At 37.9% G+C, this 16,446-nt stretch overlaps 1 protein-coding gene across 1 annotated transcript in view; it reads left to right on the top strand.

The window, feature by feature from the left end:
* Positions 1 to 16,446, top strand: part of FBN2 (fibrillin 2) — a 2,449,070-nt gene that overhangs the window by 1,291,893 nt on the left and 1,140,731 nt on the right. The window contains exon 19 of the mRNA XM_044060803.1: positions 9,045 to 9,170. Within this exon, the coding sequence (XP_043916738.1) occupies positions 9,045 to 9,170 (126 nt within the window). The remainder of the gene's footprint in view (positions 1 to 9,044; positions 9,171 to 16,446) is intronic.

The following is a 16,446-nucleotide window of genomic DNA, read 5'->3' as shown; positions in this document are numbered from 1 at the left end:
TGGGCTGACAAAAGGCATATAGATCCTTTTACAGCATCTATATCTCTAATCCTGGAATTTCTAACAGAGACCTTTAATCAAGAGGCAGCAGCAGCCACTATCTGAGCTCAATTAGCTGCTATTTCTAATTTTCATGTAAGAGAATCAGGATCTAGTCTAATGTCTCATAGACTATGCAAAGCCTTCCTAAAAGGTACTTTTCTGTTAAGACCTCCCATCAGAGACTCTCCTCCTCCTTGGGACCTCAATCTAGTATTGTCATCTTTGTTTCTGCCCCCTTTCGAACCAGCATCATCTTGTTCATTAAAATTTTATCTTGGAAAACACTCTTCCTGACAGCAATTACTTCAGCCAGGAGAGTATCAGAGTTGCAAGCCTTGTCTATCTGTCCACCTTATTTGATCTTCCATAAAGACAGAGTTTTCCTCAGAACAAATCCTTTCTTCTTACCGAACATTTGTTCACAAGCCAATTTAAACCAGAGTATAGAATTACCTGTCTTTTTTCCAAACTATGGCAACAAGGTAGAGTATAATCTCCATCAACTGGATGTACACAGACAGTTATGTTTTTACTTGCACAGGACCACTGAATTTAGGAAGTCAGACCAATTGTTTGTCTCCTATTCAGAAAATAAAAAAAAGATTTGGCAGTCTCAAAAGTTACTTTGTCCAAATGGCTTACTGAAACCATCACATATGTCTGTGATTCCCACAATAAGGAACCGCCAGGGGGAAATCAAAGGGCATTCAACTAGAGCAGTATCTACCTCCATTGCTTTTCAGTCCAGACTTCCACTGGATTCAATTTGTGCTGCTGCTACATAGGTTAACCCTCATACTTTTATTACTCATTACAAAGTAGATGTGGCCTCCCGGAACAGGGCATCCTTTGGTTCCATTGTCCTGAGGAGTTTATTCCCTTGAGCCACCCAAGAAAAAGGTGCTGGGGACTCTGTCCCAAAATAGCAAGACTGAAGGCGAGATGGGACAACATAACATAAAGAAGTTATGTACTCATCATAACCTTCCATGTTTGTTGTCCAGTATCTCACCTTCAGTCTTGCATCCCTCCCAGCCATCCCCCTCCTGGAGCATCTAGAGGAATTTTTTCTCAGAAATTGGCAAATAAGGTCTGATTCCCTTCTTGGCTTTTCTTGTTAATTTTTTTGACAATATATGTTCAGATATTATCCTTTTGGATATCGTACATATCATGGGAATCTTCCTTCTCAAACCAGATCTGGGGAATATTGCTAAGCCCTATGGGATAGGTATTCAGCCTCGAGCCAGTAGAAGCTCTCGAACTTTAGTATAGGCTGAGTCGGAGCCAAGGTTTTGGCTCCGAACCCAAAATAGAAGACTGAAGGTGAGATACTGGACAACAAACATGGAACGTTATGGTGAGTACATAACTTCTTTTTAGCCACCATAGCAAGATGCACCACTTCCTGTCTCTGAGGAACATTCCATTTCAGAATTCTGTTACCAGGTATTGTAATTCAATTATGTTTTACCAACAAATTATTATAGACTCTCTTACTGCCCTTCATAATCTACAGCTATCAAGTAGTAGAAACCACCTCATGAACTTTGGTCATCCTAAGGCAGATTAGTGGACATTCTAAAGACAAAGTTAGATTAAGGTCTTCGGGTATCCATGTTATAACTGGCAAACTCTGGAGTAAATTGTTATAGAGCCTTTGGTATGTCTCTAAAAGGAAGACTTTCAAGACCTCATAAAAAGCTACTTGCCACATCGTCGGTCCTGCGGTCATAACATTACCAAGGTCTTGTATCATTTTCTAACATTCAAAATCTTCTGTAAATATGTTCTTCTTCCTGAATCTCATCTGCATGATTTTTGCATTAATCGGGTGAGTACTGACTTTTTTATGAAGTAAATATCTTTGTTATGAATAATAGTTTATCCTGCACAGTTATGCATTGTTCTTATCTCATTCTTACAGCAAAATCTATAAATGCTGCATAATGAAACCTGTAAATTATATTACATCCTTACCTGATTACCACTGTCAGATGTAGTATTTAATATAAGTAGCTGACTTTGTATCAGTTCCCTTTATCTTTTATCATGAACAATTGTATAACCTAGTGATTTCTCATTAATAGTTTGATATGTTCACTGTATCATTTTATGTTTGTCTAAAGTATTTTTTCTTCGTACTAAAATGAAAATGAGAGTTTCGAGTTGGACATCACTGATTAATAAATATAATATACAAATGAATAACATACTGCCAACACAGTACTTAGACCCATTCGCCAGTGCTGTATTCTTTGCTTGCTGAGTTTGTAAGATTTATGTAGGTTCACTATAAAGTAATATACTCAGTGTGGTACACTGGATCTAGGTTTAATGGCACAGACTGCAATACTGCTATAGAAAGAATGTTTGAGATCAGTGTTTACATACAAGCATTTAACAATATTTCAAAAATAAAAAATGTTTACCTGTTTTAAGCAGTGTTTTTAACTAAATGTGAAGGTAAATAAGACCTTAGAAGTGGATGCCTGCAGAAAGCTTAATTTCAGTCCTTCTTGATCGTACGTGAGATATAGTTTACAAAAGCAATCATAGCAGACAGAAAGAGAGCTTGCAATAAGAAAAAAAAGTTCACTGTGATACAGAAGAAACCACAGTTTGCATGTATTTGTAAAACATTTGCAGCACTCTGCCAGAATGTTGTATTAAAATAAAATGTTTCACTATTATTGGGTAACATTAATCTAATTAGTGCCAAATGCTCTCTATAAGCGGTTGTAATGGAGACAATCAGTTATTCAAACTACTCCTGGAGAACTCAAAGAGGACAAGTTATAATTTGTATCAGTGAGTACCTCCTGTGTCCTGTATCACTCAGCAGTAAAGGAGAATGCTTTAAAATGAGACTTGGTTTTCTCAGGGCCTATGTACAATCACTGCGATCACTGTTCACAGGGAAGTAAAGTGCTCTACATATTTGTTATAGATACATTAGGAATATATACATGAACCCATAGTATTATATGTGGATAGAGTAAGTAAAGGTCTTCCTATCCATCCATTTTGTAAACTATTTATACTGTGCAGATCAAACTGATAACACAGGAAGGCAGGCCAAACTTCTTTATATATAGTAACAGTCCAGTTTTTGCCCATTTTCCCCTGTTTATCATCTGGCTGCTTTCTCAGTTTTTTTCTGGGCAAATTGGAGTTTTCATGGATGCAGGAAATTATGATTTTTTTTTGTATGTATTTAACCGTTCTCCTCTCCGTGTAAGTTAAGTTTACCATATGTAATGCATGGAGTGCAGGCCACCATCTGAGTGCTTCCTTGCCTGCCCTTAACTTGCCCACCCTGAGACAGTTTGTTACTGGTTTTCACCTTCTGGCCTCCTTCATAAGTGATTTCTTAGCAGCACCTCACCACTGCACATCCTCATCTCACTCAAGACAAGCAGACTAGTGTCATCCTCTCACCGGCATGTCCCATGCTGCTGTCTCTAGCTTCAGCACCTTCTAAGTGACCTTGGGTTGCCAGCAGTATAGTTAAGACCAAAGCCTGGATGTCATCAGTACTGGCTAGTTTATTGTGTTTCTTAACTTGGAATAAACCAAAGTACGTTCAGAGTATTTTTGCACCCTCTTTGCCACCATTAACTGTCAACCATCAACCCCTTCTGTCCAATCAACCTATTTCTTCTCCAAGAGTTCACCAGAAGAAGCCAAGATTTAGACTGCCATTAGGGGTGGCTCAACTATTTTTACTTAGGCCTATAGTCCCTTACAGATGCCCTGACTTGCAGAGCAGAAGGGAGGCATGCAATGGGCTGTCTCTGCTGCCTGTCCCTCACTTCCATAAGGGACATTATAAGTAAACAGTGCTACCCTCTCCCCAGTCTCCACCAGAGAAGTCACACTTCCTCAATACCTGATACCTCCTCCACTGCAGGAGAGGTGAGCAAATCATGATCATTCTCTCCCTCCCTAGCTGGCTCGTCCAATGTCAGGCCACTAATTCAACCCTGACCACCCAGTTCACTGTAATGGCTCTGTCCTTCTGTGCCACATAGCCAAACAACTGTTCTCAGAATATTTAGTTTGTGTTACCTAGTCTGAACTACATGAATGACCTAGCAGGCAAGCATGTTGCCTTCTATGGAAGTAGAAAGCCTTAAGGAATATGGCACACAATGCAGACAGTTTTAGTACTGTAAATGCCAGTAAACTACCAGATGAGCATACCATAGCCAAACAGTGTACTGCACACAATACAACCATATGTGCACATTTGGTTTTAATATAAATGCATATCAGTGCATATGTTCTTTAATCAGTATTTTGCACATATGATTCGCAGACTACAAGTTGCCCATTACCAGTTTGTTCTGCTGAAAATATAATTTTGAGTCTGTAATAGTGCAGACCAACATCCACCACTGTAATAATAAAATAACTGGAATGGCATTTAGATTGAAACTACTGATGGTTATAAGAATAACATTATTTCATTTCCATGTAATGTGCAGAATTCTACAAATATAGTTTTACAAAATGAGCAATACATAAGTAATCAAAGAAAGTCAGATGTTTTTCTAAGCTGGCTGTATCATCTATACCTACATGATATTATGCAATCAGACCTGAGTTTGCTATGGTGAAACACTACTTTCAAAGATTTAAGACTTTGAATAATCAGAGTTCAAAGAATCCACTTCATATAACCATAGAACTAATATTTTAACCACTATTTTCCCTTAATTTAATTAAGCAGTTTGTTATGATATAATAATGAAATAATTCAACTGCTCAGTTATGAAATGCAAAATTGGCTATTTATTGTCTTTCTTACCCAAATAAGACCTTTTATTTTATTTTATTTATTTATTTACTGACATTTGATTATCACGAAAGTCTACCTGGGTAGAAGCCCATTTTCAGCGGAAGCCTGGGCAGAAAAGCTCCAAATTATTACAAAACATTTTAAGAACAATAATTTTACAGTCTTCAAAAATAAAACAAAAGTTTCTATAGTTTAAATAATTATAACAAATTACATATAATATAAAAACATTGGTTAAGAATCGATACAAGTTATATGACAATCATTTAATATTGAGACATTTTAGACAGTTTGTAGAAAAATTAAAGGTAAGAGTTTCATACAAATAGGACTTGCACTAGGAAGTGTGGGAAAAACAGGCTTATGGTATAATTAGAGAGAAAATCAGAGAAGAGAATGTGATAGAAGTAAGGAAGTTAGTGTAGAAGGCAGGGTAAGGATGTATAAGGCATGAAAAGGTACTTGTAAACATTTAGGGATCTAGTTTATCCTGGTTTTTAATCAAGAACAGAGACAGATTTTAGCTAGGAAGTTTTTTCAGACTGGTTTTGAAAGATGTGTGTGTGGGGGGGGGTTATTGACCTGATGGATACAGGTAAGGAGTTCCAGGCTTTAGCAACCTTGTACAAGTACAGACAATGCCCAGCAGATTTGATTGGTTTGCAGTCTGACAGGAGTTTTTGGTCACTGGATCGCAATGACTGAATGGGAGCATAGTTGTGTAAAATGTTTTTTTTTTTAGTGTTGGATAGGCAGATGGATGTTGGATAATTTTATAGGTGGTAAGAAGCTGTGTATATGTTAGTTGATGAGGCACTTCTAACCAATTTATGCTTTTTAGTGCTATACTGTGGTGGGTTCTGAAAGGGGCATTTGCTGCAAATTTAGCAACTTTGTTATAGCATTGTTCATGTTTAAAATGTTGTGAAGACTAGAATTTAGTAAGGATGGGAGCACCATAAAGAAGAGTGGGGAGGAGGTAAGTAGTGGCAAGTGCAGTTTTAGTTGGTCGGTGAAAAGGTTTTTGGCTCTGTAAAGCATCCCTAGTTTTTGATGAGTTTTTCTTATGCAAATTTGTATATGCAGGTCAAATGTAAGATTATCATCCACTATCACCCCAATACTTTGCTATGAGAAGTGACTTCAGTGGTTGTATTGTCAAGAGAGAGGAAGATTGGTTTTTCATGGTGGAGGAATTCAGGGAAAAAGTAGTAGTTTGGTCTTTTTTGGGGTTGAGCATGAGCCATGTTTCAGTGGCTGTTAAAGCGTCCTGAGTAATTCTTTGGAGGTGTACCATGTTGTCAGATGTGCAAATGAGAGTGGAACATCTGTGTATTGGCCTGTTGTGTGGATATACAGAGGATGCTGGTGAAAGTGTTAAAGAGGAGGGTACCAAGGATAAAGCCTTGTGGTACAAAGGTGGTGCCTGGGAGATAAAGAGAGAGGTTAGCATGCCATTTTACTGACTGATACCTATTGGACAGGTAGCTTTTGAACAAAAGCAGTGTGGGGTAAAGGAGACTTAGTGAAGACAATTACATTTACAGGATGGGCCAATCAGCATCATAAAACAGATGCATTACCAAACACTGGGAGGCTACCACTGCGCTAGACTGTTTCGGCTGTCCCACTGGGGGGAAACGAGATACAATATAGTGTGTAATATTATGTAGGTAGCTGACAAGGATAAACACAAATCTGGTTTGCACTACTCCTTTTGAGGACCAGCAAACTGTGTAGACTTAATATAACGCAATATGTACCAGATTAAAGATGTTTAATCTGGTTAATGGCATGTTCAGAGGTATACAGCATTCAGTTAGCCAATGTTGAAATCAGACCAAGCATTAGCAACGATACTTTTCTTATAGCGCATTCTATTATTATAAGGATATTACGATATACATATTGCATTATATTAATTCCACACAGTTTGCTGCTCCTCAAAAGGAGTAGTGCAGAGATATTTCTACTGCAAAAAATGTATAGTACAATTGAGACATTTTGAGATAGCATTAACCTTGCTACCTATATGGCTTGCAAATTACTACACAAATACACTACATATATACACAATACAAGTAAAGGATCATATATCAACACTTAACACTTACGTCCAAAAACACATAGTCCAAATATACTAATAACAAATATACAAGTAACAAATGAACAAAAACCAAACTGCTGACCTTGTAGAAATCATGTAGTGAATTTGGTAAGCTAAACACTTCTAAAAATTTGAATAAAAATAAGAATCAGAGGTAGATGCATCACATACATAAAAACAAAACTTTCTTTATTACAAAAAATGTAACTGCTTTTGACCAATCTCAGACTTCCCCAAACTGTCTAACTTCAGAAGTTTACTTAAAATACAGAGTTGCAAAAGTACATTTTGTGTTTTAAATATAAAGGTTGACAAACAGCACTGAAATTCAGAACCAGAACAGACTAGTGTTTGCTAGTATAGCTATTATATAGTATAGTATAATAAAGTGCTAGTTCTAGCCAGAGGGCAAAATGCACATGTATAAATGAATTTCACAAAGGAAAGGATTTTTGTTTTGTTTTTATTCATGGAGGAAATGGATAGATAAGAAATCTATACTGGGGTGGTAGGCAAAATATCTTGTAAAGAAAATTACCTTGAAATGAAACAAAATGTTTAGCACCCCTTAATGATGAGAATCCTAGTATTTAGTAAGCCCAGTTATGCTGATTTCAGATCCCCAGATTCTCTCACAGCTCATTTTTTTCCCAGGCACCATTGCAACTGTGGGGGGGGGTAACTTGGATATGTCTCTTTATGAGGTGAGTATCCTCCCCCCAAGAATGGAAAACCTTATGCTTGTCTTACTGTGGCCCTCCACCTGACTTGGAGAGAGAAACAGAGAAGCCAGAGACAACAAAGTGCAGCCAGATAGGGCTTCTTTACAATGCTGGGCTAATATCATTTAGCTGGGTGTGCAGTAGTGCAGTGAGGGTAAATAATTCCACACACATGGTGGCATGCCACTCTTTTTCCTATCAACCTATTGCTGAACTGTCTATTATCACTGCACCAGTATTCATGCCAGTGTTCATGAAAGTGGCTCCATGCCCAGCTGGCATGTGCTCACACCCTCCCTATTTGAAGAGATAAGCAGGCATTGCCTCATTATACCACTTCCCCTACACATCAGCTTCAACTGAGGCCCAAAAGCCACTAAAACACATCAGTTCCAACTGATGCCCAAAAGTAATACACCCTAGCTCCAGTTGATGTCCAAGCCGCAAATACACACCAGTTCCACCTGATAACCAAGCCACTAATACACACCAGCTCCAACTGATGCCCAAAAGCTGCTAATACAGACCTGTTACAACTGATGCCCAAAAGTCAGTAATACACCCTAGCACCAGCTGATACCCAAGTCTCTAATACACACTGGATCCAACTAGTACCCAAGCCACTAACTAATACACACCAACTCCGATTGATACCCAAAAGCTACTAACACACACCAATTACAAATGATGCCCAAGCCACTAATACACACCAACTCCAACTCATGCCCAAAAGCCACTAATACACACCAGCTCCAACTGATGCCCAAAAGCCAATAATACACACCGGCTCCAACTGAGGCCCAAGCCACTAATACACACCAGCTACAACTAAAACCTCAGCCACTAATACACACCAGCTAGCACTGATGTGGAAGCCACTAATACACACCAGCTCCAACTGATGCCCAAGCTACTAATGCACACCAGCTCCAACTGATGCCAAATCCACTAATACACACCAGTTAAAATTGAGGTCCAAGCAATTAATACACACCAGCTCCAACTGATACCCAAAAACCACTAATACAAGTAGTGGAGCCTGTGATGTAAACAAGGCTCTAACCCCCTATACCAACGGAGATAGCACTTAGTTTCTGATGGATTTATACTGATCACAAAAAATTACTTTAATAAAAGGTCTTTCTGAAGAGTTATGGTTGTTGTTCTATTTGTAAAACTTTTAAAAAATCTTGATTGTATTCTTTAAAATATATTCTGTGCATAGCACAACTGTATAATTTGCTGTTTTTCTGTTTAGAATGATGTGGTAACTAGAAAGTGTTTATGCACCTGGAATATAAGACATGATGATTGTTGCATATTAATGATGATTACTACATATTATAGATAGTGGCATTTTTCTTTTCAGATAAAGATGAGTGTGCAGAGAATAGACTTCTCTGTGATAATGGTCTTTGTAGAAACACACCTGGAAGTTACACTTGCACATGCCCAGAAGGTTTCATCTTCAGTCCCGACACACAGACATGTGAAGGTAAGTGGGTTGCAGCCAGACCCCACAAATTATTTGTTGGTAGTGCTCTGTGACGAAGATTCTAACAATATTGCCTGGTTTGAATCCAGCACTGTATCTAAAATGTCAGGTGATGGGAGTATCATTTCCCTTTCTGCTTCACACATAGCTGCATTCATGCATGCAGCAGCTTATTTCATTTATATTCGAGAATGCCACTCATTCATTAATTCATTCTTCACCAGACATGTTCTTATACAGTTTTTGTAAACATGAATTACAGTCTGATAATATTTGATTCTATGTTTTTTGACAAATTCTAATACAAAATCTTTGTGATTTTTAACAGAAATCCAGAACATTAACTGTATTTGTACTTAATTATAGGCCCAGATTTTTACTTTGGGGCTCTGAAAGAATTTAGGTGGTGTTACAGTGAGCCTTCACCATCCTGAATTGCTACCTACATACTAAATTCCAGTTGTAGCCCCAGTGTGGCATCATACCTGAGTGGAGTACTCTAAACGCTTCTTGACTCTGTGCTGTACCACTCAAATCCTCTACATCTGGCAGAGTGTTCTGATTTTCACCTTATTTTGTGTCTGCTCCACTGCACCAATTTGTCCTTAGAAGGCTCCAGCATCTGCTTTTTTATTGTCTCAGCTATAGAGGCAATGTGAGAGGAGCACACCAAGGTCAAACAAAGTGCCAGTGAAACAAGAGAGTGTACCTAGCAGCAGGCACTCCCTTTAGAAGCCAAAACCATGCAATTACTGGCCCACTTTAATACAAAGACGTTAGCTGATCTGTTGCTCATTGCTTTTTCCTTTATGAGCTCTGGATTTGGGAGTCTGGGCTTTTTAAGTCACGTGTGGACCTGTCATTTTGTTCCTGAAGCCATGCTGTCATGAACTGTGACATATTTCATGTTTGTGTGTGGCTGCTGTATCATGACTATTTTCAGAGATGTTCATAGAATGGGAAAATGAACACTAGAATAAGAGGATGACCACTGCACTGGTGAAGAGAGGGAGAGGGAGAGAAAGACTGACAGACAGAGAGGAAGAATATGATTATTACAGTCAGGCAAATACATTTCCTTTCCTAACGGTACAATAGTTCTTTATTGAAAACTTGTAGAGTTGGAAAACTCAGAGTGTCCAGAAAGGTTTAGGCACTTATCATTATATTCTGTTCCTTATAGTCTTCTTAGAGATGATTCCTGCTGGTCTGTAAGCCAGTGTCTCTCTAGTCTATTGGACAATGTCCGACCTGATAGAATTTCTATCTCACAGGAAAATGTGCATTTAATTGAAGGTCTTGAAATGCACCCAATAACTATTTCAGATCATGCACCAATAATAACTAAAATAAAAACACAAGGTAATGAAATAAAACTGGCGCTTTCCCACCTATCAGCTGAAAAGAGAGGAATTTAAGGATCAGGTTTTAGAATTCATTTAGGAGTTACTAGAGAAGATAGAAATTTCTTCTGAAAATATAGCTAGGGAGCAAGATAAAATTAAAGTACAGTTTAAAGAGGGTGGAAATAAAGGAAAGGGAGACATGGCTAAGAAGTAACGAGAGTTATTTAGAGGGAGTGACAAATGTTAATGTATTGCAAAATATGGAGAATCTCTCAGAACAAGAAAGGGAGCAACTACAGAATGTTAAACAGAAAATAAGAGATTTCCTTGATAACATACACAAATTTAGAATGATTGATGTTAAATAACTGTTTCTTAATAATAATTCTAGAGTACAAAAACTTTTAGCACAATGACTCAGGCAACAGAAAGTGGAAAGGGCTATCACCAAGCTTAGGGACCCTATAACAAGGAAGATAACAAGACACCCTGTAGAAGTATAAATATTTCAAAAATGTTATGAAAGTTTATACAAAGCAGAAAAATATGGAAATCAAGAAAAGGTACAAATGGAAATGTTTATGGAAGAATTAAATATGCCAAGGTTAGAGGTAGATGAAACTCAATTACTAACAGTAAGGATAGTAAGAGATGAGATAAAAATGGCTATGTATAACCAATCTACAGAAACGTCGCTATGAATAGGTGGTGTTCCTGCTGAGGTTTGGAAGCTAGGAGGGCAAAAACTGATAAAGATCTGGAAGGTTTTGTTTAACAGTATTTGAAGAGGAGGAGAAGTACCCGCATCCTGGAAAAAAGCAGTGGTAGCTATAATACCTAAAGATGGGAAAGATCCATCAGATCCAGCTTCATTCAGGACCATTTCAATGCTAAACCATGATTATAAAGTGTTTTATGTCTAAGGCTAAAGGAATGGCAAAAGTGATACTAAACTTGATAGATATGGATCAGTGTGGCTCTTGGAGGGGAGGCAAACGTTTGACAATATTAACAAAACACTGATGATCCAGATGGAAGCAGAATGTAAGAAAGTACCACTTTTATTGGTGGGTCTTGATGCAGGGAAAGCATTTGGCAGAGTAGACTGGGACTTCACAAATAGAGCAATGGAAGCATTTGCTTTCCCTGATACAATTATAAGGTTAAGAAGGAGTATAAATGAGGGATCGGAGGTAAAAATTAAAGTGGGTGCAGTCCTCTCTGATAACTTCTGCTTGAGTAGTGGAACCATACCGGATTATCCACTTCCCCCTTTGTTGTTTGCATTATATTTAGAACCAGTGGCAAAGAAAATAAGGGGCTGAGAAATTCAAGGATATAATTGGTATGGTAGTCAGGAAAAGCTGGCTTTGTTTGCAGATGCTATTATTTTATACAAGACAAAACCAGAAAGGGACATTAAAGTATTGTGAAGGATTTTAAGACAGTTTCAAATCTTCTTGGGATACAAAATTAATGAAGCTAAAACAAAGGCAATAGCGACAAATTATGTACCCACACATGAATTGGTTCAACAATATCCATATTTATGGGGACACGATAAAATGAAGTACTTAGGAGTATGGATTAGAAATGACTGTGGTGTGGCAGTTAAGGATATGTGGGAAGAGACTAAACAGAAGATAATACAAAAATTGAGAAACGGGAAGCTTTGTTATATGGATATGGATAGTAAGATACAAGCAATTAAATGTTTTTAGTCCCTTTAGTCTTATACACATGTAAGGAGTATTTTTATCAACCAGCGGGAAAAGCTGTGGATAGCAATTAAAAAAGAGTTGAAGGATTTTATCTAAGAAGGGAAGACAGCAAGGGTCACGTGGGATAAGTTGATTCTTCCAATAGAACAAGGCAGACTAGGGTTACCCAATTTGAGGGAGGATTTTAGAGCAACACAGTTAAGGCTCTTCCATATAGCACAAGCAGAAAATTATAATTCAAAGTGGAAAGGAATGATGATGATACAGGGGGGAAGCTCAAGAAACAAGGGGAGATTGGTATTTTGGATGCAGACTCTTAAGAAGAACAACAAAAATCATACATAGTATTATAATCATAAAATAGCAGACTGTATTCTAAGAAGTAAACCAGCACAAGAATGGAGAAAAGAGATTCTGCCAACAGAGATGACTGTGGTTAGGCATACAGAAAATAGGCAAGAGCAGGCTAGAATTTATTGGAGAAAACTGGCAAAATAACCAAGGTACTGGGAGCAAATAACTAGAAATGGAAAGGTAACAGAATGGGAAGAGGCTAAGAAGGTGTTTGGACTGCAGGTTAGAGATTGCCTTTCCTATCAAGGATTGATATCAGAGTATAGGCAAAGAGTAAGAAATGGTGGGGGGGGGGGTCCTAAATGAAAGAGTTTTTAATAGAATCTAGAACAGAAGCTGACGTTAAAAAGGAATAATTAGTAGAACATATAAAATATTGCATGATAATTATAAGAATCAATCAGAAGAGCTTATAATTCATATAATAATTATTAGAACATATAAAATATTGCATGATAATTATAAGAATCAATCAGAAGAGCTTAGAAAGGATTGGGAAGAGAGGTTAGATAAGCAATACACAAAGAGACAGTATGGGATATATGTATATCTCCCAAATATGCAACAAACTCCAGAAGATTTAGGATCTGTGCCTGAAAGGGTTTACTTAGGTATTTTTATACCCCAAGTAGACTCCAAAGAATTTTTCCTCAGGTGATGCTTTGTATGCCAGACATATATTTCTCAGGTGGATAGCAAATATTGAAGGTGTGATGGACAAGAAAGAGGCGGCTGGGAACCTCTTTTGGGGGAGTGTAGTGACCTAGTGGACTTTATGGATTCCCTGCGGACTGCTCTGTCAGAGATGCTAGATGAGCAGATTGGATTGATTGGGGAGATGATTTTTTTGAGCTATGACACAGAATCGGAATTGCCTAGACATGGTAAAGCCTTGCCGAGTCTAATCATGGTGGTTGCCAAAACTGCAATTACTAGAAAATGGAAATCAAAGTCTAGGCCAACTTTACTAGATGTAGTGAATTAGTGAATATAGTAACAGAGAGAAACCAACTGGAACTGGGATCTTTACAAAAGGAATGGAGCAAACTACATAGGAGAAAATGGGAATTGTGGGAACAGTATATGCAGAGAAGGCACGACGTTTAAGAGGAAGGATTTGAATGAGCCATATAATGCTTAACTGACAACGACTGGATAGATTATAAGTGATGTATAATGTCTGCAACTACAGTTGTTTCAGTGGTGTTTGTTTTTCATTTATATAAATGTAAGATTGCCTATGTCATACATGATAATTTAAAAGCAATGTTTATTGGAAAAAAACACTACAGCTTTACAAGATGTGAGCAGAATTCTCCTGGAGCATGTACTAAGATTCACAAACATTCAGGTTCATATTAAAACACAGAACGCTGAAAACAGCGAATGGTGTTTCATCGACACATATTCAGCGAATGCTGAAAATGTCGAAACCACAGAACAGCAATTTCTTTCCTAGGGAAAGAAATCACTGTTCCAAACCCCCCCCCCCCCAAAAAAAAAAAAAACATTAAACACTTCCAAACACATACACACATACCCTAACCCTAATTATGCCCCCCCAAAAAACAGTAAACAACTAAACACATATGCACGTAACCCAACCGTACATCCAATGAAAAAAAAAAACAGTAAACATTTTAAAACATATGCACTTACCTTAACCCGCACCCTAACCCTAAGGTCAGTAACTTTTGCACATTTACATAAACAGTTCCAAACACATACACACTTATCTTAACCCTAATCCTACCCCCCAAAACAAAAGTAAACAGCTGAAAACACATACACATGTAACTCAACTATACATATGCACTTACCTTAACCCACACCCTAACCCTAAGGTCAGTAACTGTTGCACAATCATGCTCGGGAGCTATATCGGATAAGGGACCACACTACACTTCAGAACAGACAAAGCAACGAAGTGGTCAAGCGACTTCTTTCCCAGGGAAAAAATTTGCTGAACAGCCGCTTTGCTGTTTTGCCTGTTCGCCCTACATGTGTCGACGAAAACGCATTTGACAAAATGCATTTTCATCATTCTAATAGGAACCCAAACATTCCATGTTAAATTATTCACACTAGCCAGCAGTCAGTCAGCAGAGGTACAAAGAGCCGCAAAAGGCTGGGAAATCACACCACCCTCAATGTTAATAAGTTGTCCTGTTGTAGCTGAAGTTTAGCCTCAGTCATTTAACTTCCAGCATCATTACTGCAGTTGCCTTCTACATTTTCTATTCCGGAGTCATATTTGGAATGGCATTGCTTCTTGCCCGTCACTTTTTTATGAATTAATTAACTTATTTACTTCCTAATTTATTTACTTATTTATATGTGTTAACTAGAATAGAACTCAGATATGCATGAACATTTTTCAGACTCAGCCAGGGAGCATAATCTGGTTAAGTGCCCTGCTCAGAGCCAGACTTTTAGGCAAATCAAGGCTGAAGGAATCAAATCCTGTACTACAGAAAGCAGCTCATTAACGTTTCAGTGATTCAGTCCTTCGTGCCAGTTGCCAGACACCATTTCTTTTCCTCTTTGTCAGCGCACTGCCTAATTTAATTTTCAGTACTGTGGAGTAAAATGATAATCTATCCAAAACAAAAAATCTAGTATTACAGAAAGGATTCAAGCTACAGGAATGCATCCATATCCTTTTAGTGGTCTTTTGTGAAATAATAAATTAAAGACAGAAGGCAAACCACAAAAATGAGTTCACTAGCAGTCAATTTAGAAGAGGTCAAATGGAAGACCTGGAAGAGAAGTATAGTCTATATTTGACCAAATGTTTCCAAGTAGGATAAAGTGAACTGGAAAGAGAAAGAGAGAGAGAGAGAATAAGTCCTCAGAGAAATAGGAGACATCATCCACTAGCAAGAGGCCTACATTTTGTAGGAGTGGTGAACCATGCCCACATCCAGGGTAAAGAGAAAAGAAAAACAAGACTGTGTCAGTATTGGGCCAGGAAGGATTTGGGTAACATGTACAGCAAAATACTAACCAAAACAGGTGACCCCTGTATGCTATCAAGTAACACAGAGGGAGCCAAGCATGTATAGAAGGTACCATTAGCAAGTACTGACCACATCCTACAGTGTGCTTTACTTTAAATATAGGAGAATTGGTCTATGTACAAAAAGGGTGCATGGTTTAAGAGGCATTGAAGTACTGTGGAGCTAAATGGTGGTGCATGAACTATTGGAGAAAATTAGAAACAGTATATGAAATGTAATGGAGAAAGAGAGAAGGCAAGAAAACAAAGGAAGTATAAGGAAAAGGAGGAGATTATTGGAATTAAAGAGAGGGAAATAAGGGAAATCATAAAAAGTAACCAGAGGGCTTACAAGAGCTTCAGTAAAAGGGAGACTGAATGAATGACAGGATATGGAAGACATTTGAAAAGGGAAAGCAACAAATAAGGTCATGAATGTAAAGGCAAAGGATAAAGGGAGCTGTCAAAATGGATTAAAATGGGCCAAAATTATTTCTTTTTTTTTTTTACAGAAGAAACAAAAACAACAGTGACAAAATGGTCACGAAAACATATGGCAAGTTTGATAAAATCAAAACAGAGGGCAAGCAGGTGTCATCAGTGAATTCCTCATATCCGTGTTCAACACGGGAAATGGAAGCAGTATACAAACTTGGAATGAGGCAGAACCTTGAGGAAGGAGTAGTGGACAGACTGAAACAATGAAGTTTGAAGGACAGAAAGGAAACTAGCCAAACAGAGAGAAAGTGAGGCACAAGGGCCAAATGGGAAACTCAAACAGTGGTAAAATATTAGAATATACTTCTGTCAAATGTTTTGACAGAGGTACACTACAAGTCAATGGTCACTGTAGAAAT

This window comes from Protopterus annectens, chromosome 2.part0 (assembly GCF_019279795.1).
Source record: "Protopterus annectens isolate FY-2018-M chromosome 2.part0, PAN1.0, whole genome shotgun sequence".
In the NCBI taxonomy this organism is placed as follows: Eukaryota; Metazoa; Chordata; order Ceratodontiformes; family Protopteridae; genus Protopterus; species Protopterus annectens.
The sequence above is the reverse complement of the archived record's forward strand: the minus strand, read 5'-3'. Positions and strand labels throughout refer to the sequence as shown.